Source organism: Peromyscus maniculatus, chromosome 6, assembly GCF_049852395.1.
Source record: "Peromyscus maniculatus bairdii isolate BWxNUB_F1_BW_parent chromosome 6, HU_Pman_BW_mat_3.1, whole genome shotgun sequence".
In the NCBI taxonomy this organism is placed as follows: Eukaryota; Metazoa; Chordata; class Mammalia; order Rodentia; family Cricetidae; genus Peromyscus; species Peromyscus maniculatus.
In genome coordinates, this window is record NC_134857.1 from 12927473 (window position 1) to 12953655 (window position 26183).

The following is a 26183-nucleotide window of genomic DNA, read 5'->3' on the forward strand; positions in this document are numbered from 1 at the left end:
CTCAGGGATATAATTTTGGTGACATGATTCAGTTAGCATAGAATTCAGACACAATGGAGAAAATAATTGTTGAGTCTTTATTTGGGGACCAGAAACTAATATATCTCTGTTGAAAGAATCGTTACCCTCCAGCTTCTAGGTGGGGCACCCAGTTTGCCGTGGCTGGGTTACAGGCTGCCAGCCCAGCTGTGGGCAGCTCTGCCGATCCTGTGGATCCGCCGTCACTCAGAATAATACTGAGTCCTAGCTCTTGTCATGTTAAGACTCTGCCTGCAGAAGCTGCTGTGGTGGACAGAGACAATGGAGTATCGTTTGGGGAGTTTGGCTGTATTGGTGTGGATGTGGTAAAGACATTGTAACTTGGTTGTGTGGAAAATACAAACTTTGTGGACTTAGATGGAGAATATTTCTATAAATGCAGTGGTTTGAAAATCAAGAGATCTTTCCTTGTCATTTGGATCCTGAAAAATAAGAAACAACACAGATAGTCCCAAAGGGGCTGTTGATTAAAGAATATTTCTAAAATTTCCATTGCAAATTTTAAATGCTGAAGTTATGTTTTTCAAATTAGTGCTGATAGTAATGTGCTAGAAGGGAAATCACATCCTGCAGTAGAAGAGAAAATATGATTTGGAATGTCCGGGGTTTGCCAGGGGCTGTAAAAATCGAAGCCTTCCTCGTTTGTCAGTTTCTTGTATAACTCATGAAAGAAATCAGGAACCCTCTGTCAAAATAACTGGCTGTGGGTAGCAGGGACCGTCTAGTCCAGCAGTAAGAAACGGAGTGCGGTTCTCTTCCTGGGTCTCCACCCCACCCCAGCCATTCATTTTCCAATGAGTGATTAAGGAACGACTTAGAACCAGGAAACTGCTTGCTGTATCTTGTTCCAGGAACAACTAGCAGTTTAGAAATGCTTATCTTCCAAGGTGTGACCTGAGCATGGTTGTATCACAATCCTATTTTTTTTTTTTTTTAAGAGGTTTGTGGCTAAAGGAGATACTTTCTGGGGGAAGTTTCTCCTTTATTGGTGGCTCTAATCTCACATACACAAAGACCCAAATCATGATTACAGACCCTCACACTAGGAGGGAGTCTGTCCATCATCTGGATTAAATACTCCATACTGTAAATATATGGAGGTCTAAGAAATTGAGTCACTCAGAGTAGAACTTGGATTCAGCTCAGATCTCAAGCTTGCCACATCTTCTTTATCATGTGGATTGATTCAGGCCACAATGGTATGTGATTGGAATCCTTGAGAAATGTCTTTTCAACTTAATTCTAGTTACTGTTTGGTAGATTACTGGAGCCTGATTCTTCACAGTTATGTTTAGAAGTGTAGTTGATTGCTAAGAATCACTTTAAAATAACTGCAAAAGGTAGCTGCTCTGGACGCATGGCCTCGTTTGTGCCAGCAGCGCTCCAGAAGTGTGTGATGCTGGAGGCGCGAAGTTTATACTGACGATAGAAACAGCAACATTTTCATTGAATCCATCTAGTCTTGAAGATGTGTAGACAATGGCCAGATGGTACTAAGGTGCTTAAGGACGTTAGCTTCCTTATGGGATAGATCAGGCATTGACAGAAAGAACTGTATATGGAGATTGAATTGCACAGAACTAGCTTTGAATAAATAGGATTTTCAATTTCTTGAGTTTTTTTTAAGCTCACTGGGATCAACCAATACCTGCAAGATAAGAATTAGATTAGAGGAAATCATTGCTAATCTTTACAGATTTTGGCTTCTGAATTAGACGAAAGAATCAAGAACATACAAAGGCATCCTATGAAATACCTGATAGAATATGACATTAGAGGCAAGAAGTTTTACCACAGAATTTTCTTAACCCCCAGAGAAACCAGTAGGAATTCATTAGGGATGAGTAAATTTCCTGAGGAATGTCGGAGACCGGATGCTGTGTGGCACAGCTGTGTGCCGGGCAGGCTGGGCAGGGGAGGGTGTCTGGAGGGTTTCCCTGGATGGCCAGTCCTGAGTCATTGGCTGGCCTAAGCAGCGACACAGTACTGCACACAACTTGAATGTGCATTTTATCAGGCCCTCAGCACTATGAAGACTGAGTAATGGCAGTCCCAGCACTGTCTTAATCTAGGATAGAGGGTCTTGGGACATTGAAAACAGATTCCAGTAAGGTCATTCTGTGAAAATTAAGGGTGTGGAACTCTAAAGACCCCTAATTTGGATTTATTATTTCAGGGTTTCTTGAAGTCTTAGCTTGAAAGCACAGCTGCTTATAATGCAAACTGGATTTCTAGGGCCTGCACAGTGGATGTTTGAACAACGAAGGGATGGATTTGCACTCATTTCTTACCCTTACACACTTTGGTTACAAGTGTGATTTCAGTGGATATTCTTCAGCTGTATCACTGTTTTGAGTGTGATATCTCTTAGATGTGGTGTCTGTTAGATGAACTATCTATCACCTGTCTGTCTGTCTGACTATCTATCTATCTATCTATCTATCTATCTATCTATCTATCTATCTATCTATCTATCATCTAGTTTTCTGAAGACAGGGTCTCACGTAGCCCAGGCTGGCTTTAAATTCCTTATGTAGCTGAGGATGACCCTAGCCTCTGATCCTCTTGCCTCCACTTCCCTGGTGCTGGGGTGGCAGACATGTACACCCCACATCCAGTTCTGTGCAGCACCGTGATTCCAACTCAGGGCCCTGTGCAGGCTAGGCCAGCACACTAGCAACTGAACTACATAGATCCCAGCTGCAATTCCAATATTAATTATAAGATGCTTCTTTTAAAAATTTTGAGGCATTTTTGGATTTCCAGACATAAATACTGTCTCTGAAATGTCAAATACTCTGAGTAGAGGCTGGACACTTTGTGAGTGTGACTTTTTCCGCATTGTGTGCCTGTGCCAACTCCAGGAAGGGTTGATTGCAAGGATGTTGTTTTCCCACTGGAGGATAATGTGACATGGACCGCATTGCTCTTTAATCTGGTGACCTTAGACAGTCATCTCTGATGACCACTGAACGGGGGCAGTTAATCTGTCTCCACACTACCTTCCTGGCAAGCGCCAGCTGGGTGGGTCTGGTCATGTCAGGGCAGTCACCAAACAGTGCATGCCAGGAAGTGGATACGAGTTGTGCTGGGGAACCCAGAAGTAGTTCCTGGTGGGATCACAAAGACGAAGGTGTCCTTGTTTCCCAGCCCAGGGCTATGTATCATTTTACTTGTTCTTGTAGGAGAATGAGTTTGTGAAAATGAACTGAAGTGAAAGCCTTTCTGGGGCTCTAGTTTCACAATGACATTGTTCTTGGAGGGATCTGGGTACTGGAGATACACCACTAAGCTAAGTTTTCATCTCAGAAGTCTTCCCTGCCTGTGAGAAGTGTGGGAGGTCCTTTGCACAAGGCTGAGCTTGGGCACAGGGAGAGGCAGGTGGATGCCATGGCATCCTTCTGAAGGCTTTGAAAGGATTTGCTTTTAAACATCCAGTTAAGTCCAGCTCTGTCTTAGCTATTACAACACATAGACTTTATCTGCCTGTTCAAGACCTCAGCTGTGTTTAAGTCTGTTGTTTTGGTTGCTGCTTCCTTTAAATCACATGAATTGCCAAAATTAATGTGGGAACGGTAAGCTGTGAGGAGAGTCACTGTGCTCTGGTAGTCTTTCCCCACAATTGACAGGTGAGTGCCCCAACCAGGAAATCTAAGTTTGTCTTAAATCTGTAACTGTCTGAGTGCTGAGCTCATACTCAAAAAATTATGGTTTTGGGCCATTATGGGTTACCTATTTTCAGATTAGGGATGTTCAACTGGAAAAAATTTGTGGAAATATTCCAAACTCTGGGAAAACTCTAAAATCAAGAGGATCCTGAGCATTTATGATAAGGAATTCTCAATCCGAGTTAGAAATTATAAAAGTCAGATTTGTAGAATCGAATTACAAATGAGTATTACCATACTGTGCAATATACTATGCATACACCTCTGTATATGTGTGTGCATTCGTGTATACTCATGTATTTGTCTTGCATATATGCATGCATATGTATGTGCATTAATGTGTATTTGTCTTGTATGTATGCATGCATGTGTGTGCACTAATGTGTATTTGTCTTGTATGTATGCATGTGTATGTATGTGCACTAATGTGTATTTGTCTTGTATGTATGCATGTGTATGTATGTGCACTAATGTGTATTTGTCTTGCGTGTGTGCATGCGTATGTGTGTGCACTAATGTGTATTTGTCTTGTATGTATGCATGCATATGTGTGTGTGCACTAATATGTATTTGTCTTGTAGCTGTGGTGCTAGAAATATAAGAAGGCATATGTGTATCTTAAATTTGGTACATAGCCATCAGTTTCTTAAAAAAGTTTGCTTTTGCTTTTATTAGTTGGAAATACATTTAAATATTCATTTAATGTCAAATCTGTATATGTATACAATTGTGTGTGTGTGTGTGTGTGTGTGTGTGTGTGTGTGTGTGTGTGGTCTTGCTGTGTAGCTCTGGCTATCTTGAAGCCCACTGTGTAGACCAGACTGACCATAAACTCACAGAGATCCGCCTGCCTCTGCCTCCCGAGTGCTGGGATTGTATATCTTATATATTTTGACAAGAGCTGCACAAGTCATTTTCAGTGTTGCGAAGTGCCTGCTCACCTTTCCCGGAATGGCTCTTACTGACTCGTGCTGTGTGTGGAGGGAGAGACACCAAGTGAGTGGTTGTCGAGAGCCTCTCAGACTAGGACTTCCCAACGGAGATCCCAACATAGGCCATCCTCCTTGTCCATCTCATGGTCATCAAGGTCCTTCTGATCTCAACAAGTTTGTTTACAAATGCTGTTGTAAAGTCACTTGTTACAGATAGAAACACACACACACACACACACACACACACACACACACAGATGCGCGTGTGCACTCGTCTTTATGGTAGAAGTTGGTAGTACTGTGCTGGAAAACAGCTTGTAGATGACTTCAGACAGTATAAAAATGCCTACTCTCCTATGTGGATACCTGCTGTAGGTAGACATGTTAGCAAACTAAAAGTATGGCCTTTTTCTTGGTGCATGTTAGTGTTCATATGTGTGGGGTGTACGTGTGTTCACATGAATGTGGAGGTCAGAAGTTAACATCCAGTATCATTCCTCAGATACTTTTTCCGAACTTGTCAGGTAGGCTGGGCTATCTTTCCATTGAGCCCTAGGGCTCTTGGTTGTCTCTGCCTTCCTGGTGCAGTGATGTGCACAGGTGTGGACCACCTGACCCTCAACAAGCATGGATTCTAGGGGGATTGATTCGGATCCTTATGCGTATAAGGCAGCCACTTTCTTAGTGATCTATCTCCCCAGTGGGGGCCCCCCACCTATTCTTTTCTTTTTGAGACAGAATCAGACTGGCAGTGAGCTGAGAGTCCACCTGCCACAGCTTCCAGAGTTCTGGTGTTAGGAGCATGTGCCACACTCCCTCGCAGGAGTTGAAGCTTTATTAGCAGTGCCCAGCAGAACAGCTCCTTGGTATCTGAGGAAGGCGGTGTTGATGTTGGCGCTGATGTGCTGAGGAATGTCTGGATTCCATGATGAATGCACACAAGCATCCTTTCTGGTCAAAGGGAAGGGACCCCGGCCTCCTAGAGATTCAGGACTCTGAAATGTAAGGTAGAACTGAGAGACTGGAGAGAGAGAGAGAGAGAGAGAGAGAGAGAGAGAGAGAGAGAGAGAGAGAGAGAGAGAGAGAGAGAGAGAGAGAGAGAGAGATAGTTTGTGCGCATGCATGTGTGCTTCTCAGGACACTTGTCTACCCGGCTTTTCATTTAGTTTTGCGTTTGAGTCAGGGTCTCTCCCACTCACTACATAGGGATAGTTGGGTATAGAGCTAGGGGACCCACTTGTCTCTGCTCCCCAGGATTTAGATTATGACTTTTCCAACACCACACTTGGCTTTTTAAATGTGGGTTTTGGGGATCGAACTCACGTTCTCTTGCTTGCTTGGCTAAGCACTTTACTGACGGAGCCATTAAACGTCTGTGAGTTACAGCCCACATACACTACAGTCCACCTGTTTGACTTACAAACTGCGACATCACAAGCATATGTCTAAAGCTGTGCGCTCATTGAGGGTATCAAATTCTGGAGCATTTTTTGTGCCTTAAAATCAAAACTCTGTATGTGTTAGAGGTAGCAGTTGCTTCTTACACCAGCCCCAAGCAACCCAAGATGGTCTTCTTCCTGTCTGTGCATACTCTGAACATTTCATTAGAGGGTATCATTTAATGTGTAGCCAGCCTTTTGTGGACTGTTTTCCTTGAGTAAGTTTTTTCAAGGGTCGTGTAACATGTATCAGTACTTCCCTCGTTTTTATTGTTAAAGTATTTTGGCTGTGTGGATCTTCCAGCTTTATCTGTGAGGAGGCTGCATTTCATACCTGCAACCCCTTTGGTTCTGCTGACAGGAGGCCAGGACCAGACCTGGAGAGACCACAATCAAAACGGTTGTTTTGTGGGACTGTCCCCTCAACTGTTCCACCTCCCTGGATGCTCTTCTGACCTCTGTGTCAAAATCACTGCTCAGTGGTGTGTGTGGGAGTTGGGTGGAAGGCTATCCTGGAAATGAGTTACGTGGCCTGCATTTTGCTGGACAAAGTGGACCGAAGGGAAAAGATAGAGAGAAAGCAGACAGGAAAAACTTGTCCTACACTCTTTCCAAATGTAAATGTGACTTGATTCCCTTCAGAGCTAGGGTGCTGCTGTGGTTACTAGTGTCATTGGAGAAGAAGGAGTAGGTGACAGGCTTTTTCAAAGCAAGACACTGCTCAGCAAGCATGGCTTAAACTATCCAGCCATTCACTGTTTTCATTGACTCAGGCACTGTTCTAATTCCGACCTTAACTACTCTTGTCTTCCTGTTGTTCCATGTAAGTACATCTTACTGACTGTTTGAGAGAGGAAATCCTGGGGTAACTAACTGAAGGATATGCCATAATAAAAGAAAATTCTGGGTTATGTTATTTTGAAGCTCTGGTATATTGGGGATGTTTACATATTCTGCAAGTCTGAGTCAGAACTGAAATTTGTGAAGTTCTTTTTTAGATTAGATTTTGTTGCATATTTTGAAATTTAAAGTAGTGTCTGGGGGGTTCACAAACCTTATGGTCCTTGCCTGGTGGCTCAGGTGGCCCTTCAATGAAGGGGATACATTTTTTCTTACATCCACATCTTCTGTGGTGAGCTGTTTCACCAACAGCTGTGGGGAGGTGGACCCTGTGGGATGGTGGACTGTGTGGAAAGATAGGCTTGTGTTGTGAGGTAGGCTGTGTGAGGAGGTGGGCTGTGTGTGGGGGAGGTGGGCTGACAGCCAGTAGGTGATTCAGAACTGGAAGTTGGGGTGATTTTTGTAATAGGGTTGTCTTTCCTCGGATGTCCTTCACTTCTCATCTTCCCACCAGCACATTTGCCAGGATGATTTTACCTAAAGATGCTCTCTGCAGCTGTGGAGGTTCCGTGCGATTCAAGGGATCTGAACATCCCTCCTGCCTAGTGATCCCTTAGCCACCGAATGTCACGGCACATTCCGTGGTGATGAGGTGTGAACAGACCCATGTGATCCTTCTGGAGTTGTTCCAGAAGACCATCTTGTCACAGGAGAGGGCAGCCCTGCGTGCGTGAGTTCCTCGAAGGTACCCCTGCCCCAGTGGACAGACAGAAGTAGAGGATGGTGATGTTGCTGATCCAGGCCCTGTGTGCCTAGGCTAACTGATGCACATGCTCATGACTTAGATGGGACGTACGGGCGCAGTGTTAATGAGTAAGAGCCTTTGTCCCTGCTACCATGGACAAAGTTAAATTTAGTGAGTTTTAAAACAGGACAAAGCTTACAGAATAAGCATGTGAAGAAAGTCTTGTTTTGTTGCAGAACTGGGGATTGAACCTAGGGCCTGGCAGTTGTTAGTGGGATGCTCTGCTCTTGAGCTGTGTTCCCACCATGGTTTTGATAGAGCTGCTAATGTGCTTGTGTTTTAAGGTATTACAACAAAAGAGTAGAAAATTAAAGACATTTAGAAAGGTTGTAAAATAAAAATGTATACTAAGCTCAGGTTAATTTATTGAAGAAAGGAAAAAAAGTTAAATGAGCTATCAGTGTGGGCCTGCTTCTCAGGGTGCAGCACCCCTGTGTGCTGGGCCTGCTTCTCAGGGTGCAGCACCCCTGTGTGCTGGGCCTGCTTCTCAGGGTGCAGGCTCCAGAGAAGCTCGTCAGCCAGTTAGACGTGCATATGCAAACTGGGAAGAAGAAACGCTGTCTCAAGCCAGGTGAGGACAGATGCCTGACTGCACATGCACCATGACACATGTGTGCCCTCTCAGATTATAGAAGAAAATAATAGAAAAAACAATTATTTACCGTCCTGTCTCTGTTGCCCACGGCAGGCAGTCTAGGTTTGTTCTGTACTTGGGAAAGTCGGCTGTACCGCTTGGGTTTGTTGTGTGTCCTGTGTCAAAACCACACAGGTGTGTAAGGACCGGTTCCTCAGATTGTCCCCTTTGTCACGCAGCACAGCCTCCCCTCCCTTCCTGACAAACGCCATCCAGAACTTCTCTCGTTGTATTTATATTTAAATCTTTTTTTATTATTATTTTCTGTGTGTGAGTGTTTTGCCGGCATGTACATCTGTGCGCCTGTGTGTGCCTGGTGCCCAAGGAGGTGGTACGCTGTGGTTGCTGGGAATTGAGCCCTGGGCCCTTGTAACAAGAAGCACTCTTAATTACTGATCCGAATCCTCCAGGCCAAAACTCTGGGCCTGGTAAAGCAGAGATGTACATCTAGCTACTCATGACATTGAGGCAAGAGGATTACAAGTTCAAGGCCTGCCTTGGCTGCAGTGTAAGTTTAAACTTAGCCTGGGCAACTGGATGAGTCTCTGGGGCTGAGCCTGGCTCAGTGGTAGAGTGCTCCTCTAGCGTGTGTGAGGCTCTGGGCGCCGTGGCACTGCCTGGAAGGAAAAAGAAAGCATTAACAAAAGAAGAAAAGCTTCGTTTCGCCCACTTCGTTAATGTGAGGACTGTTACCTTTTCTGTTTTCTTTGGTTTCCTCTTCATTTTTATTCCTTTCCCTCCTCTCTTCCCCCATCTATTTTTTCCCTCTCTTTCAACCTCCTTGCTTTCTTGACAGGATTTTCTTGTGTGTTCAGGTGACCATGATCTTGTGACCCCCTGCTTCTGCCTCTGATGTGATGGGATCATAGGTGTGCAGTCATCCTCCCTAGTACCCTAAACCCATTCCATGGGAAAGTCAGCGTGTGCCCACTCTTTTACAGGTAGGCCAGCAGCTTGAGCCTTGTTGGTGTTAACTCGTGCTCCGAATGGCTGTGCCATGGTAACCCGCCCATCTCCGAATGGCTGTGCCATGGTAGTAGATTCCTCTCGACAGCCATCCAGTTGCCATAGTGTTTCATTGCATGGATGAAGTACTCCCAGCCTCCAGCTGTTCGCGCTTCTATGTTTACCTTCATATGCACAAGGCACTGGAGTCATGCCAGACATTTTGCCAGCCTGGTTCTCTATTAATAATTTTACTGGCAGGATTATACCTAGTTGCTCAAGGTTAAGCGTTTTGGGGCCAAGTATCCTTGCATTTGACTGTTGTATGTGCCAGTTGTGAAGGAGGTGTGAGCAGCTAGCAAGAAATGCCCCTTTTTTTTTCTCCTCTAGGGAGATTGGGAATGAACTTTTTGGCTTTTCAGAAACTTGCATACATGGTAGACATAGATACATAATTGTATTCTAATTAATTCATAGAGTTCATTTATAATTCTTCCTAAGAGGTGTATACATCTGAGTGATATGTCATTCCAGTGTAGTATCATTTCCAAAGAAAACAAACATGCTTTCACATGCACATGGGGCTAACCAGTGTACCATCTGTTTCCTAGTGTCTTCCTCCACCTTTCTGCCAAGCTTAGGAGCCAGTTCTTGCTTAGGTCTTTATTATTATTATTATTAGTATTATTAGTATTAGTGTTAGTATTGGTATTAGTATAGATAGGGCCTCTTGTAGTCTAGACTGTCCTCAGACTCAGTGTGTAGCAGGGATGACCTGGCATTGATCTTCCTGCCTCTGCCTCCTGAATGCTGGGACTCGGGCAGGCACCGCCTGGTCCGGCCCGTGCTGTGGTAAGGCAGACCCAGGCTTTGTTCCTGTGGGCAGGGCTCTACCAGCTGGGCTCTGCCTCCAGTGTTGTCAGTCTTGTTGTCTTAACCATCAAAAATAAAAGATAGAGGTTGCAGAGGTGGCTCGGTGGTTAAGAACACTTACTGTGCAAACTTAAGGGCCCAAGTTTAAGTCCCCAGCATGTAACACAGGTCGCTAAATGGTCTTTTAATTAAAAAACCTGGAGCCAGATCTTGGAGTAAATGCTGAAAGGTCAGAGCGACAAAGGAACAAGCCACTGCCACGTCTCACCTCACCAACTCCACGAATCCTCTGACTCAAGGCCTCTGAGTCCTCAGCCGAAAGCTCTCCAGCTGAAAAGGCTTTAGTTCCTGTCTCCTCACACCTTATACACCTTTCTCCGCACAACCATATCACTTCCTTCCTAGTGCTGGGATTAAAGGGGTGTGAATCCCAAGTACTGGGATTAAAAGTGTGAGCCACCACTGCCTGGCTCTGTTTCTTAGACTGGATTAATCTCGTGTAGCCCAGTATGGCCTTGAACTTAGAGCTATCCAGACAGATCTCTGCCTCTGCCTCCTGAGTGCTAGGATTAAAGATGTGTGCCACTACTGCTTGGTATCTATGTTTAATCTAGTGGCTTGTTCTCTAATCTTCAGGCAAATCTTATTAGGGTACACAATATATCACCACACCAGCACCCATGTAAAAAGCTCTCAAATATTATTAAGGAACTGCCTTAATAATATTCGTCATTTCTGCAGCCTGTAGCAAAAAGCCAGGGATGGATACCTTTGCTTGTAACCCCTGGATTGTGGACTGGAGAGAGACCAATCCAGAGAGCTATCTGGCCGGCCAATGTAGGCCACAAGGCAAGGTTTGGATTCAGTAAGAGGCCCTGTGTCTGGGTGGAAAGGTAGAGAGTAATAGAGGAAGTCCAGACAGCTTGCTTTTGTCTCTACATGCTCACATATGGGTGTGTGTGTACATGTACCTACACACTAATGTGTGTGCAACACACACATAAATAAAACAAGATGACAAGCTCACGTCATCATTTTGTTTGGGGTTGTCTCTGAGTGTGTGATTAGGAACAGTTAGAACTTGCTTCATACTTTCCTCTATTTTAAGATTGAGCCTGTGTGTTACAAATGGGAACGTGGGACAAATAGTTTACAAGGTTTTGAAAGGGGGCCGGTGAGTGGGGTGAATCTGCCGAGACAGGAGTACCGGGTAGTGGCTTCTTCCGTGCTGGAGGACCGGGCCTGCTCACGCTCGGGGACATCTCGGACCCCACCCTCTTGTGTCTCAGCCAGAGCTTTGGAACTCTTTTGTGGCAGTTAGGGACTAGCAGAGTTGTTGTAGCTAAAGCATGTAGCAGATTCTATTCTTAGGTTTGTCCTAGCTGGTTCTCACTTGATTGACAGAGCACACTCCACCCAGAAAGTCTGATTTGTTTTGGCAAAAAGAGGAGGCTTTTATGGATCAGGTTATCTAAAAAAAGTAAGCCTGGGGAATGAGCCCCACCTATCACCCCCCTTTAGATGTTTGGGTTGGTCCTAGTGAGCATGCCTAATTTAGGGATTACTCAGCAAGATGACCCAAGGGCTGGTTTTGTGAATGTTCCCAAACCATGACTTAACCACAGATGTTCTGCTATTGTTGGTCCCACACTCAGTACTGAATGGTGCCAGTTAGTTCTCTGAGATTTGCATAAACAAGCTCCTCCAGGTCTTTTTGTTCAATGGTCGTTTCAGAATATTACATTACTAAAATGCCAGCAATCACATGGTACAAAGTAATTGAGTTATATGGGTTTTTAAAAGTTAATTTTTATCACTATACAAATTATAGCTGCTCATATATACATAAAAGTATGAGTAGAAAAGGAAAACTGTAACTCAGTCATTGCTGCATTAGCCAGTAGGTTAGCTTGTCAACACTTTGTTTCTATTTTAGGTCAGTCTTTTAAATAATTTATATAATCCAACTGTGTGCATTTCCCTGAGCATTATGCTGTGAGCACCTCCTCAGGAAATTTCTGGTTTGCTTTCTTCCCATTGCATGGTGGCTTCTTGAAGCCATCGGGAGGTAGGATTTCTGGGCTGCCGAGATAGCTCCATTGGCAAATACTTGGCATGAGCTCTGGAACCCGCATAAACAGAGCAGGATATGGTGGGCATGCCTGCATCCCAGAGCTGGGGAGGCAGAGGTAGGTGGGGCCTTTGCATGGATGGACACACACACTCATGTGCATCTGCGCACACATGCACACATCCTAGACATGATTTCTGATTGACAGGGATAGAGTCGTGGCCTGAAGCAGTTGTCTATAAAATATGGAGACTCTGTGTATGCTAATTGTGATCTTGTTGCTCTCCTGGGATCTGCTGCTTACTGAGGCTGGCAAGAAATCTGTTACTTTAATTTGAGAAATGAGGAAAGTAAGCCAGATGAGCTGCCCTTTTTTGCCCAATAATTGCATCATTTTTTATGGCCTCAAAATCTTACTGTTAGGGAGTGGCCATTACTTCTCTTTTGCAAGTTGAGAAACTGAGGTATTGAAAGTGGAATCAAATGTTTCTTACAGAAGTAGACTGTTTGCCTCTGTAGAGAAAGAGTCATAACTGTAGAGCATGTGTAGAGGGAGAAGTCGTAATAGTAGTTTAATCCAGTGACCAGATTTATTGATGCACTTGATAGTTACGTTGACATGGCGACCGTTACCTTTCGTTCCTTTTGCTATGGTATTACTAAGTGAAGTAACATGACAATTAGGATTTTTGCTTTGCAGTCAAAGCAGACTGTGCTTTAGAAGCTACACTTTTCAGGCATTAAAGTTTTAATTTTTAAATTGCATATTACACATTACAACCTTTTTTTGGGAAAAAGAATAGCTTCTTAAGAGTGTTTTCTATTTTATTGAATTTGAGAAAATAATTTCATGGCTTAGGGCTTTAAATTTTAAAATTTCATTTCAAAAATGTGTGTGTGTTTGTGCGCACACATGTGGAAGCCGGAGAGATCTTGAGTGTTGCTCCTCAGAGGCTGTCCACCTTCTTTTTTGAGAGAAGGTCTCTTACTGGCTTACAGTTCACTAACTAGGGAAGGTTCTGGGGGTCAACCCCAGGTCCTGATACTTTCAAGGCAAGCGCTTTACTGACTCAGTTATCTTCCCAGGTGTGTGTGTGTGTGTGTGTGTGTGTGTGTGTGTGTGTGTGTGTGTGTGTGTGTTTTAATAAAGCAAAATGATGCCTTGAGAGATTTATCTAGAGAACTGGAATGGCCCCGCTGCCGGGTCTGCTTTCACCATGGGAGGGTCCCGGAGAACTGCGGGAGACAACACCAGCTTTGTTGGCCTACAAGTGCAGGCAGCCAGGGCCTGTGACCATGGCGGCATTTGGAGTGGCTCACCATCCTGGCGACCTTGGAAAGTTCTCTGGAACTGCAGAGGTGCTCTGTGCTGAGGCCGGCTTCCTGTGTAAGCACCTATTGTGGAGCCCTCCTTTGAATGGGAGGTCTGTGAAAAGTGGTTCCCACAGCTCACAATGCAGCCTCTGGGCAATGTAAATACGCTTTCCACTTGGGGTCAGGCGAACAGTGCCCGGCTAGAAGTCCCTTGCAAAGAAAGATATTTTGGAATTCCATTTATTTATAGTGGCCAGTGGAAAATTAATATGCCTGTTAAATCTATTTTTAAAAATGAAAGGGAAGTCTCTCGTCCACAGTGCGTTTGCTGAATGCAAGTCTGTTTGCTGTGGTGTATTTAGATTTTGCTAGTTCACTACTTTAGGAAGTGAATTTCAATGTCTTCCTGATCATCTTGTCTGTGTTTGAAACTTGAGGTTCTTGTCTGAAGAGTTCTCTTTATGCCCCAGGAAAACTCTTTTTGGGTTCTTTGAATGATATAAATAGAGGGGTGACACTAGACAATACTTAATGAAATCATTGAAGATTTCAAATTGGCTCAAGTGAACAGCCAGGGAGGGCGCAGAGATCTGAGCAGAGATCTGAGCAGGTGAATGGCCAGGAGTGCCCACACAGTAGTGATTGTCTTGGCATCCGTGATGCCGATCTTTGCTTTTAGTGGAGGGCGTGAGTCTGATTGCAAAGGGATAGGGAAGGATGCAGAGTCTGCATTGCAGATGCACCAGTTGTGCCTGGGCCTCCACAGACACCCCGTTTTGACAGATCGTGGATCTCTGTAGGAGTCACGGTTGAGCTGTGAGAATTACTTTTGCCAGACTGGCGGGCGCAAAGGCTGTGGGACCCAAGTTTGGCCGCACTGAATAATATTTCTGTGGCGCTGGAGGAGATGCCTCAGTGGTTAAGAGCACACTGCTCTTGAAGAGAACCCGGGTTTGGTTCCCAGCACCCATGTGGAGTGGCTTACAACATCCCTTAACTCAGAAGATCTAACCCATGTGCAGATGCACAAACCTACACACAGACATACACATACATATAATAAGAAATAATAAATGTTATTTTAAAATGAAGATTAAGACAGGGGACATGTTCTGCAGACATTTACCTTTTCAACACCTGTCAGATTTCAAAGACAATAAAGAGGCCACAGCTGGGAAGCTAAATTTAGACAATGGGGCTTAAAGATGAAGGGTTCAGACTGAGTGGAGGTCTGCAGACATGTGTGGAGTTTTGCCAGAAGTGTCTAGTGCAGATTGATTCCGACCTAATCCGGATAGTGTTTCACTGCGATGTCATTAACCTCTGGCCTGTTTTAGACTCCTGCAGCAGGGCCTGGCACACAGTGGCGAGCGTTTGTAGGCAGTGGTTGATTGATTACCTTTGGTCAGGTTCATTGATATAATTTCAGAGTGTGCCTTTTGGCTAAGTCCTTTGTGGAATGTGGTTAGTATTATTTTGTTTCTTACAGAGAGAAACATGTAAGGTTTTTTCTGTGTACTCGATAAAAGGCTTTAAAAATCTCGAGAACTTGTGTGGCAACCAGTAACTTGCCGATCTGCCCCTCTCCTGTCCTTGGCTTGTGTTTAGTGACGGCACACCTCCTAGTCACCGCAGACGCCACAGCTTTCGTCCTTTGTAATTTGATTTCCACCCGTAAGTCTTGTTAAATCGTACTGTATTTTATTTAGTGTGTGGGAGAGACAGAGGCTGGAACTGCCCCTTCCCTTCCGCCATGCTGGCTGCAGAGATAGACCTCGGGTCTTGAGGTGAAAGCCCGCACTTTTACCCACTGGGTTCTCTCTCTCCATTCTCTCTGCTCTACGTTTTCACCATCTAGGCCAAGTTACCATCGTTTGGATTTGCTTAGCTTCCCTTCAGGGGTTTCAGATGGGCTGTGTAATGGTGAAATCCCTGTCTTGGCACAGGTTCACCCGAGCCTGGAAGCCGGTTGCCATTGCGGACGGGACGGGGCGGGGCGGGGCGGGACGGGGCGGGGCGGGGCTAGGAGAGCTTGACTCTCTTAGGCTGGCTTTGGGATTCACTTCAACCCTTGTCTTCTGTGTTCCACTCAGTGGCTCGCACGTTGTGTTAGAGCCTCAGTGTTCCAGGAGCCCGCTGGGAGCCCTGGCTCTCCGGCCACACCTGCCCTCTGTCTGCTTCTCCCGGGGCAGGCGACTTGGTTGTCACCAGAACAGTGCTGACCCTCACATGAGTGTTGTGAGGCCACATGGAATCGTGTGAAAGACGCGCTGACAGCAGGCCGAAGGGATCGTCTGGAACTCCTCCAGACCCTTCCAGAAAGCAGTCCATTGATTTTGCTCACAAGCCCCCCCCCCCCCCCCCCCCGAAAGGGTGCTGTGCTTGGTTGGTAGTGCCCAGGTAGATAATCAGATGATTTACACATGAGCTTAGTTCATACTAGGCCTCCTGGTAGAGCTATGAAATGCACTTTGGCTGCATGAGACAGCCTCGAAGTCATGTGTTCAAGAACCAATTACTTATTACAATTCTTACTCAGGTAGAGAGAGTACGAGTCAGGGAGCCTGCGCAGCAGGACCCAGAGAACTGAAATGCAGCAGGGCCTGCCACAGTGCTTCCAGGGTGCCAGGCATGCTGCTTCTGCAGGCTGGCCAAGGCAAGAGCTGGGGCTCCCGTTGCCCCCCTCACCCCCACACAGCAGGCTCCAAGGTGTCTCCCAGACTGCCCTCCTCTGACTTCCCTTATATTGTCCTGTGGAAAGAAGTATAAGGACGTGTACATACAATTCCACATTTCACTGAAAATAAGTTTTCACTGACTGTTCTCCTTGGACAAAGTATGCACTCAGGTTGGCTTGGGTGTATGTGAGAAGGGCTCAGAGTTCTCGAGTGTTTTCCTGTGACGCTAGGCTGTGATCCTAGGATGTCAGGGAGGGCTGTGGCAGTCATTGTGGTATGAGGGGACCTGGAATCGAGGTGTTCCAATAAAACTGTCTAGTTATGCCAGCAACCTTGCTTAAACACTGTTCGAAAACTGAAAAAAACCAACAGAGCTTTGGTAAACTTTTCTGTAGATAAGCTCCTGTCCCCCTTCAGTTAATATTTGCAGACCGAGGTGCTACTTGTCTGATATGTGGATTTGAGGGCATGAGATTGTGTGTATATAGTGATGTAATTTTTTCCTTTTTTCTGTAAAGGTTTGGCATGTGAGGAGTGCTCTGAAAGCCATCTCTGTATATTAATGGAGACATAGTTGGACTTTCCCCCGCCCTGAAAACAGTACTTTTCCCACGTAACTCTGAGTTCTGCCATGACTACATGGTGCATGATTTAAGCAAAGCCACTTGGAAGTGTTTGCAGCCGAGGTACAGAAGGGAAGCACCTGTGAGCGTTGTGCTGACCCCTCACATGCCAGGCCTGACCCAAGGACCGTGAGCGTGCTCGGATCTGTCCCCAGCCACATCTGTGGATGTGTGGATCGCTGAAGACGGCCTGCACAGGCAGCTCGTTAGGTACTGTCCTTTCTCTCAGGAGCAAAACGGACAGTCCTCCGGAGCTTGTCACTCATGTTGATCAGCAAGAGAGTTCTTTTTAATGAGAAGAACTCCGTTTCACAGGATTTCTTTCAAATCTCCTGTGCTTCTAATTGGATGCAAAAAGATGGAAGTGTTTAAGGTTAAGGTTTCCCCTAGACAACTGTGATTTGACTTCACTAATGAACACATATCAGACAAGAAGGCAAATTCCAGACTGTTTGTGCCTCAACCAACCAGCTGGGCACATACCTCCAGGTGCTGCTCATGTCTCAAGAGGTTTTTCTGCATGAACAATTATCACCTCCCCTTCCTTCATTCAAGTGGCAAGCCATGGCAAGCGTCTTTCTTGCACATTGTAGAGCTCAGCTGTAAAATTAGATTTCATTGGCATAAAACTACAGCAACCGCCAGCACAATGTGCTTAGTGCGTTTTGGTTTTTCACCAGTCTAGTGAAGTTCTTTCTCCCTCTTAATCAGGAGGCTGAGGGCACTCCTAAACAAGTATGAAAGGCAGTAAGTTTTCAGATTCTCCTGTTTGATTCTAGCTCTAGTTTAATCTATATCAAGTAAGTATGGCAGGGAGTTGATGTTAAACACTTAATTTCCTACAAGCAGGAAGGAACTTGAAGGACTCATCTCTAATTGTGTTACTTTATAAAAGACAAAATTAATTGCTCAGCTTTAGAGTCAATTACTGATAAATCCCAGACTAGAACTCATGTTTTGTAGGCAGTGTTGGGGCAGCCTCCCCATCAAGTGTCCCTGCCCACCTCCCCCACCACCCGTCCTTGGAGCTGTTTTCAGCAGTGGATCATGGGAAAAGTTCAGTTACAGCCCCCCTCTTTCTCTGTTTGTCCATGTCCTTTTCTCTTCTCTGCAGCTATTGATTTGGTTTCTAAAATGGCAAAGGGGAGCATTTACCTGTCCCAAGTATTTTTCCTCATGATCACACAAAGTGTGCAGGAGAGATTTAGTGCAAAGAAACTCAGGGAACCACCTCCGGGCTTTTGTATCTAATGGCCGTGTCCCCACATCAGGCTCCTGGTGGCCACACTGGAATTCCAAAGGCTGAACTGGTTGATGATATAGTGTAGTGCTCCTGGACCAGGAAAGAGAAGCCCTATTCTTAAGTTTCAAGGAAGTGGTCTAATTAGCTATGTGTGCATGAACAAGCAAATCTTCCCAGGATTTGGAGGTGGTGGAGACTGTGGTACACTGTACACTGTTGTAATCCCCACATTGATTCTGCTGCTGTTTCCGTAGTTGTTATATTAAAAACCTGGCTTAGGGGTTGGAGAGATTCCTCAGAGATTAGGAGCACCTGTGCTTGCAGAAGGCCCGATTTTGATTCCCAGCAACCACACATTGCTGTTCCCACCCAAAACCCTGCTGGGGAACCGATGCCCTCTGCTGACCTCCTCAGGCACCAGGTACACATGTGGTGCACAGATATACATGCAAGCCAAACACTCATACACTTAAGTAAATCTAAAGAAATCCTGGCTAGCTTTGCTGGGAAGGCTTCATAGGATGAGGGCCTCTTCAGAGTTTCTAGGTCGGAATTAGCAGCCAGGGGTTTACTTTTCAAAACTAGTATCTGGTCAAGAAGGCGGGGGATGGAGTAGCAGATGGTGCTTGATAGAGCATCTACTGTAGGGCGGCACACAGCAGGCTCTCCCTGGGCTGCTGGCTCTCTCTGAAGCGCGCTATTAAAGAGACGGAAGGAAGTGTGCTCTTGGGAAGTTGTCAGTCCTGGAGAGTGGCGGCAGTCACGTGCAGCGACCACCCGAATCCGGGAGGCTCGTGAGTATAGCTTTTTCTTGTGTGCCATAGGATTCTGTGTCAGGTTCTGACTTTTTTCTGTTTTACTGCAACTACAACATAAACACATAAATCAGCTGCACAAATGTCTATCATAATTTAGGTTTTATTAGGTTTTGCTTTTCTGTTGGAAGTAATTTAGAAGCCAGTCTTGCAATCCCTTGTAAAATGTCAGCCATCTCATGGTTAAATTAGTTTAAAAGAAAAGATACAATATAGTAATTCCTTAATAGCCCTTCCTAACCTCCCCCGCCCCCCACAGCACAGCCCTCCCCCACTCCCAACTGCACAGCCCCTCCCCTGGCTTCTGATGACTTTACACTTTCCAAGTGTCATTTTGATTATATGTAGAGGGTTTCCCATTTCCCAGAACCATTAGAAAAGCCACTTTTAGTGTTGGATAGCGAGAACGTTTTTCTGGTATAGCAGTCACAGGTTTCAGAAACTTGACCTGCACTAGTCTCACTATGAGAAGCCGGTGTGTGTGATTGTTTTTTAAGTTCTGTACCACCACATTGGCTGTTCCCCTGCCGTGGCCTCCTGAGTGCCTGGACTACGACCTCACTTGGCTTCAGGTGGTATTTTTAATAGAGAAGGAGCCTTTCGTGAAATCGGACTACAACTGTGAATTTTCTAGTGAGCCCATGGCAGTATATTCCTTAGACTACAGAAGAAACATAGCATGTAGAATTCAAATATTTCCATGGTTTCTAACTTGTCCAATAGTGCCTACTTAGTCCGTTTTTCATTGGGAAAGATGCTAGCTCTATGGAATATGTGGACTGGAAGTTAACGTTAGTGACTTCGGAAGCATCGACTGAGATTATTTACAAGTCCTTTTTTAGGTCCTTGTGTTTATTGGTTTTTAGAATATTCATTTGTGGGTGAGGGGACAGAGGCCTGGGGTGGGTTGGCTAGATAGAATAGCCAGAAATTTCAAGCTACAAGTTCAGCCAGTGAGAAACCATGCCTCAATAAATAGTCTCCAAATGCACCCACACATGTGTATACACTTACTTGTATATGTATGCCTACACATATTTCAACATGTATACACATATGCACATATGCGGCACACACATATACAATGAAAAAAAAGCATTTGGAATTGGGCCATGGAAGCAAAAGTTGGAACTGGTTTGTGGGTTCTTAGGTACCCGCCCCCTCCTTAGCATAGGAGTCAGCATACGGAGGGGGGGGGGCGGGGTGAGCATGGGGCCTGAGCCCGGCTTGGCTTTGCTCGCTCCTCATGTATCCTGGCCCTGCTCCTGGAGCTCCGGTGGCCTTGTCTTGTTCCTTTTGGTGGCGTTCTGTTGCTCTTTCTCTTGTCTTCTGAACTAATTTGTGTACTGTACTGCTAACTCACATCTTGAATTAATGTATGGAAATTTGGGTCATTGGCCTACTGAGTGAGGATCAGGACATTGTGTTACTAATTTGAAGAACTCCCAGCAGTGCCTAGGGCTTTGGCCTGTTAGGATATTCTTCCTGTGTATAGTTGGTCCTGGAGATGGATCATCAGCTCTCCTCTGCAAAGCAGGTTTTTCGTGAATTTGGCCTTTATGTTTCATAGACTAGGTGAGGGCCAAAGTGCAAAGAAAGAAGAAAAAGTACTAAGCCAAACACCTAGAGAGATAGAGAACCTGGTGCCCCTGTGTGAGGTTATTTTAAAATAAGGTAGTCTTTAACAAAGGAATTAATTATTAACAGCGAAGGGCTGTTCCTTTCATTTCTAGAGTGCCTGTCCCCCACTCTTGTAGCTCAGGAGCTAATGGTGGGTGTAGCCTGGCTATCAGTGAACCAGGGATTTCCTCTCCTAGGAGAAGGGCTGTGAACCACAAGGGCGCACGTGACATCTGCCTCTTTCATTCAGAACACAGCTAGTTGGGTACAGAGCACTGTGGCTTTAGTGTTGAAGTGGTGTGTGGAAGGGAGGGACTGTGAGGGCCTGTGGTTGTGACCAGCTTCTTTCGAGTTGGAAGTCTGGGTCAGAGTAAGACAGAAGAGGGAACCTTGGGAAGCTGTGTGTGCAGCAGGGGTGAGTTTGGCAGATTAGAAGAGAAGACTGTAGACCCAATCCACTGCGTGTATTTTTTTCTGGTGGAGTTTGTAGCGTGTAAAGGTTAATGATCCTCCAGTGTGAGATCTCCTTGCTGTGGGCAGACCTTGAGGGCGTGGGGCTTCTTTGACTGAAGTAAAGAGTCTTAAGATAGATTTGTCTAGCCCAAATCCACATCTCTTAGGCAGAAGGCAGAGTAAACAAATGCTTCCTTAGTGTGGCTACTCCTGAGACTTTTCAGCTGAGGTGTATCTCTTCTTTATCCAGAGAGGGCACATTGGCCCTTTAGCTGCTCTTGAAGCTGATGAGGGAGCGGTGGCCAAGGAAGATGGTGTTTTAAGGTGTATAGGGGAGTTTCAGAGGCCTCAGCTGGAGACCTCTCCTCTTTTGTGTATATAAGTGACAGTTGGGTTTTCAGAGTAAAGGACACCAAACTTATAGTGCAGTCCTGAGATGAAAGTGATTATTGATACTGTGTGCATGCTTGTGCTTGTGTGCATGCGTGAGTGCGTGAGCGCGTGTGCGCGTGTGCGCGTGTGTGCGTGTGTGCGTGCGTGCGTGTGTGTGTGTGTGTGTGTGTGTGTGTGTGTGTGTGTGTATGAAGGAGAGTGGGCCTCAGATGTAGGACACATAGACTGGGCATAAAATTCAAGGGAGCACACTGTGGTGGTGGATGTTTGTAAGTCACAGCACAAGTTTGAGGCTAGCCTGTGCTACATAGCCAGGACTCATCTCTATAAGCCAAAAAATAACAAGAAACACCTCAAAACAGACCTGAATTTGTTTGGGTACCTAAGACCAGAATGCTACAGAAATTCTCAGCAGGTCACCTTCTTATGAATGAATTTACTATTGTAAACAATGGCTCCAGACCCATTTTCTTAAAAACTGTATGGTCTGCTGTCTGTAATTCCCACCTCAAATCATTAAAATGAGTCCTGCTGGATAGCAAGCCTTTCACCAAAAAGATACCTCTGCATATCCCCAATTTTCTGTTTATACATGCTTTCATTCTTTACAGGCCTCCTGCTTGCCCATCTCTTGTTATTTCTGTGGTCCATGGTGCTAGGCTATTTCTGTCCGAGAATAATTTTAGGCGATTTGATAGGTGGTTGCCTTGAGTATCTGGAGAGAATGGATTGCTTCTGTTTCCCTTGCATTCTGATCAGATGGCAAGTGTCCCGTGTGTGCTCATGGAGCACAGAAGTGGCTGTTTAAACGCTGGCTGCGTGGACACCTCTTCTGTCTCTGTCTGGCACCTTAGAGTCTGTTGAAGATGAAGTTAATGTTTTTCTAAAATTTTGTACATGATGTATGAGGTGTGTGTGTGTGTGTGTGTGTGTGTGTGTGTGTGTGTGTGTGTGTGTGTGATGACACATGTGGAAGTCAGAGAGCATCTTTCAGGAGTTGGTTTTATGGTCTACATCTTATGCTCTTGCAGAACTTGTGTTCTAGCTCTGCTCTGGGTTTGGCACTCACGTGTGAGAGGGCTGCTTAGTGGGGTTGGATGGGCGATGTCTTGTTGATAGCAGGACCTGTTATTCAACATTAAGAAAAGCAGGAAGGTTTTTAAACTAGAATTGTCAGAGTTAGACTAATACCTTTAATGGGATTGTTGGTGGTGGTGAGTTATTCTTTAGTCCTAGGGGACCTGGAATATGTGAGTTTTGTATCTAGTCGGGACTCAACTCCATTTTAACCAATGTTAGTTGGCTGTGTTGGACTGTGTGCAGCATAAATAGCTTTAACTGAGCAGCTCTGATTAAGGACCCATTCCAGCACCCTCTCCTAGCTTCCCAAATCTCTCTTTCTTTTCTCTCCTCTTACATGATGGTTGGAATTCAGGACCTCCAAGGTTCAGGTGGGACAGGAGCAGAACCTATAGTTGGTTTACTCCTGCCTTGTCGGGTGACAGCAGAGTCCAGGTTCCACGTAGTCCAGGAGATGGGCCAGGGGAAGTTGTGCCATCTCAGTGGGAGAGGACCGTGGTGGTCATTGCTGCCGAAGGGAAGAGAGGGAAGGCAGAGTCACCATCTCCGTCACTGTCTCTTGGAACTGCCCGAAGCTCCTGTATGGGAGGAGTAAGGGAGAAGAGCAGAGAATGCTTCTTATCAAACAAGAGCCCAAATATCACCGTAAACCTAAGCATGTACGCGTGTGTGCACACGCGCGCGTGCGTGCAGGTGACGCATTGGTCACCCTTGGTGCTGCCACCTTGTTTGTTTGTTTGTTTGAGGGTCTCCAGTTGGCTGGCGAGCCCTGGGATTACAAGCGCATGCCTCTTTGTCCAGCATCTTTTCCTGGCTTCTCATGTTGTGCAGCAATTACTTTGCTGACTGAACTGTTTCCATGGTCCCCAGCAAATACTAATACTTCTTTTTCTTTTTTTGGTTTTTTGAGACAGAGTTTTTCTGTGTAGCCCTGGCTGTCCTGGAACTCACTCAGTAGAGCAGGCTGGCCTCCAACTCACAGAGATCCATCTGCCTCTGCCTCCTGAGTGCTAGGATTAAAGGCATGTGCCTGCCACTATCCGGCTAAGTGTTTACTTCTGAAGAAATATCAAATGAAACATTACACTGAAGAAAGAGGTCCATTTGAGAAAAAGTAGCAGTTTGTCCCTTTAAAACTAGTAAAATTCAATGTATTAGAAATACAATGGACATGTACAGAGTGCTCCTTATTTGAGTCAAAATCACACAGTTAAGTTGTGACAGTATCTGCAGGCTTGTCTTGGTTGGAATGCAGGAGCTTCAGGCTAGCCCACTGGTCTTTGGGCTGCATTTCCATTTGTGTAGTTGCTAAGTACCTATCCCAATAGTTTCTGTACGACCTGTTATTATGGAGTGTACTTCCCAGTTGGGACAGGGCTTTCTTGATTGGGTCTTAAATAATTAGTTTGGTCTTAAATATGGAGTTGTAATGGATAATATAAAATTTTACCTATTTAAAATAAAAACATTATCTCTTGGGTGGCCTTCAGGTATCAGCAGACACGTCTAGGAAGGAGCCTCTTGTGGGGGAGGTGGGGGGGCATGTGTAATGTTCAGAGTCGGGGTATACAGGGATGAAAAGAAATCATTTGTTGTTGTTATAACTATCTGGTACAAATCCAAGGCAGCCACTAAAGAATTTGCTGTTGCACTTGGACTGACTGGAACATTAACAGTAAAGTATTCATTAGTGAAATAGCTTTGAATGTGAAATTTCGAGGGAGTTTTTATGAATGATAAAACTTTGGCCATTAAATATATGGCAAATTTCTTCTGAAATCATTTAAAATTGGGTATGTGTGATTTTTTTTTAATATATATATCACATGCACACACACACATGCAAGCACATGTACACACACGTACATGCATACTTTCCCATGCTCCTAGACTTTATGCTACAGTGCATGAATGCACGCATACTTTTTATGGAGCAGGCTGTGATCCCCTAGAAATTTATTGTTCTTTCCTTCCTGGTATGTTGTCTGCCGGCTACAGGGGGAAGGTGCAATTACGGGAGGGAAAAGGCTTTTTTCATTTACTCTATGTAAACAAGGGAATCAGCTTGTGAGTCCCACTGGCTTGAGTGTGCCACAGATACAGAGGAGCCCAAAGAGTGTCTGAGTAAGAGAGATCTTGTGTGTTCGACTCAAAGAAATGATTAGGAGGAACAGTGAGAATGTGGCGATTGTCAGCTTCCTTAGCGGTTTAACTTGGAGCACATGTAGGAACCTCGGTTTGCTTGGGTTAAGTGCTTCTAAAGTATTTTGATCTTAATGAAAGAGAAAGCTTTTTGTGAATGACAAGTGTAGTTCTTTGGGGCTGTATCTTTTGTTTCGGTCATTACCTTAATAATGACCACTGTAGCTTCTGTTTGTCAGTATTGCCCTCTCACTGGTGAGATGGCTCAGTGGTTAAAGCACTTGTTGCTCTTGCAGAGGACGAGTGTAGTTGTTGGCAGCCATATTGGGTGGCCCACAACTAACTGCCTGGAACTCTAGCTTTGTTGGCTATAATCCTCTTCTGGCCCAGTGGGTATCAGTGCACATGTGGCTGACGCATAAATGATTATTTTAGAAAATGTGATCTCATTTATCCTCAGATTTCTGGAGTGCGGCGGTTACCATCGTTCATAGGTTTTAAAGTTTTGTAAACATGGGTGTTTCTCTTGCAGGTAGCTGGTTGAGGGCAGTTCTCCATGAATGTACGTCACCATGATGATGACCGACCAGATCCCCCTGGAACTGCCACCCCTGCTCAATGGGGAGGTGGCCATGATGCCCCACTTGGTGAATGGAGAAGCAGCCCAGCAGGTTAGTGACCTCGGCCAAGTGGGAAACATTAGCTGAATACTTGATTGATTTGGGGATTCAGAAATCTTTGCCTTTTGAACGTCCATGGTTCTAGAGATTTTTTAATTGTTGTTGTTGTATAAGTACTGTATTATTTTTAAAATATCTGAAAAAAATTGGAGATCAGAAACTCTTACCTCATTCAGCTAGTATTCTTAAAGATTAAAAAGGATTCATTGTTAGACTGTTCATTTTTTCATCTATTATGCTTGACAAATCTGCACAAGTCCAGGTGAACCTACATGAATCCTGGGGTGACCCTTCTGCTGTGGAACCTGGGGCGACCCTCCCGCTGTGGAACCTGGGGCGACCCTTCCGCTGTGGAACCTGGGGTGACCCTTCCGCTGTGGAACCTGGGGTGACCCTTCTGCTGTGGAACCTGGGGCGACCCTTCCGCTGTGGAACCTGGGGTGACCCTTCCACTGTGGAACTTACAGGGGTTCATATGAGGGCACTTAGCAGACGCACCACTCCTGTGCCATTCATGACTTAACATATGGCACACAACAGCTCTTTAGAAAGTCAGCTGTGCAGCACTCAGGGAAAAATCTAAACTGTAAGGACAATTGTGTTTTTATCATTGGAACTCAATTATCTCTAATAACATGTTTTTAAAAAAAGACTACAGAATTGTGCTTGTTCTATCTTGAAATTATAAAAATATTTTTCTTTGTACATTTCTGTCTCAGTTAGGGTTTCTATTGCTGTGAAGAGACACCATGACCATGGCAACTCCTATAGAGAAAGAACGTTAATTGGGGTGGCTTACAATTCAGAGGTTTAGTCCATTATCATCATGGTGGGACATGGTGACATGCAGGCAGACATGGTCCTGGAGAAGTAGCTGAGAGTCCTATATCTTGACT

At 45.1% G+C, this 26183-nt stretch overlaps 1 protein-coding gene across 4 annotated transcripts in view; it reads left to right on the forward strand.

Moving 5' to 3' along the window:
• Fndc3b (fibronectin type III domain containing 3B) overlaps positions 1-26183 on the forward strand; it is a 305735-nt gene that overhangs the window by 46298 nt on the left and 233254 nt on the right. For 3 of the 4 annotated variants that reach the window (XM_076573956.1, XM_076573957.1, XM_076573958.1), the window contains exon 2: positions 25140-25278. In XM_076573956.1, the coding sequence (XP_076430071.1) occupies positions 25168-25278 (111 nt within the window). In that variant the 5' untranslated portion in view covers positions 25140-25167. The remainder of the gene's footprint in view (positions 1-25139; positions 25279-26183) is intronic. The other variant, XM_076573959.1, reaches the window with a different exon arrangement.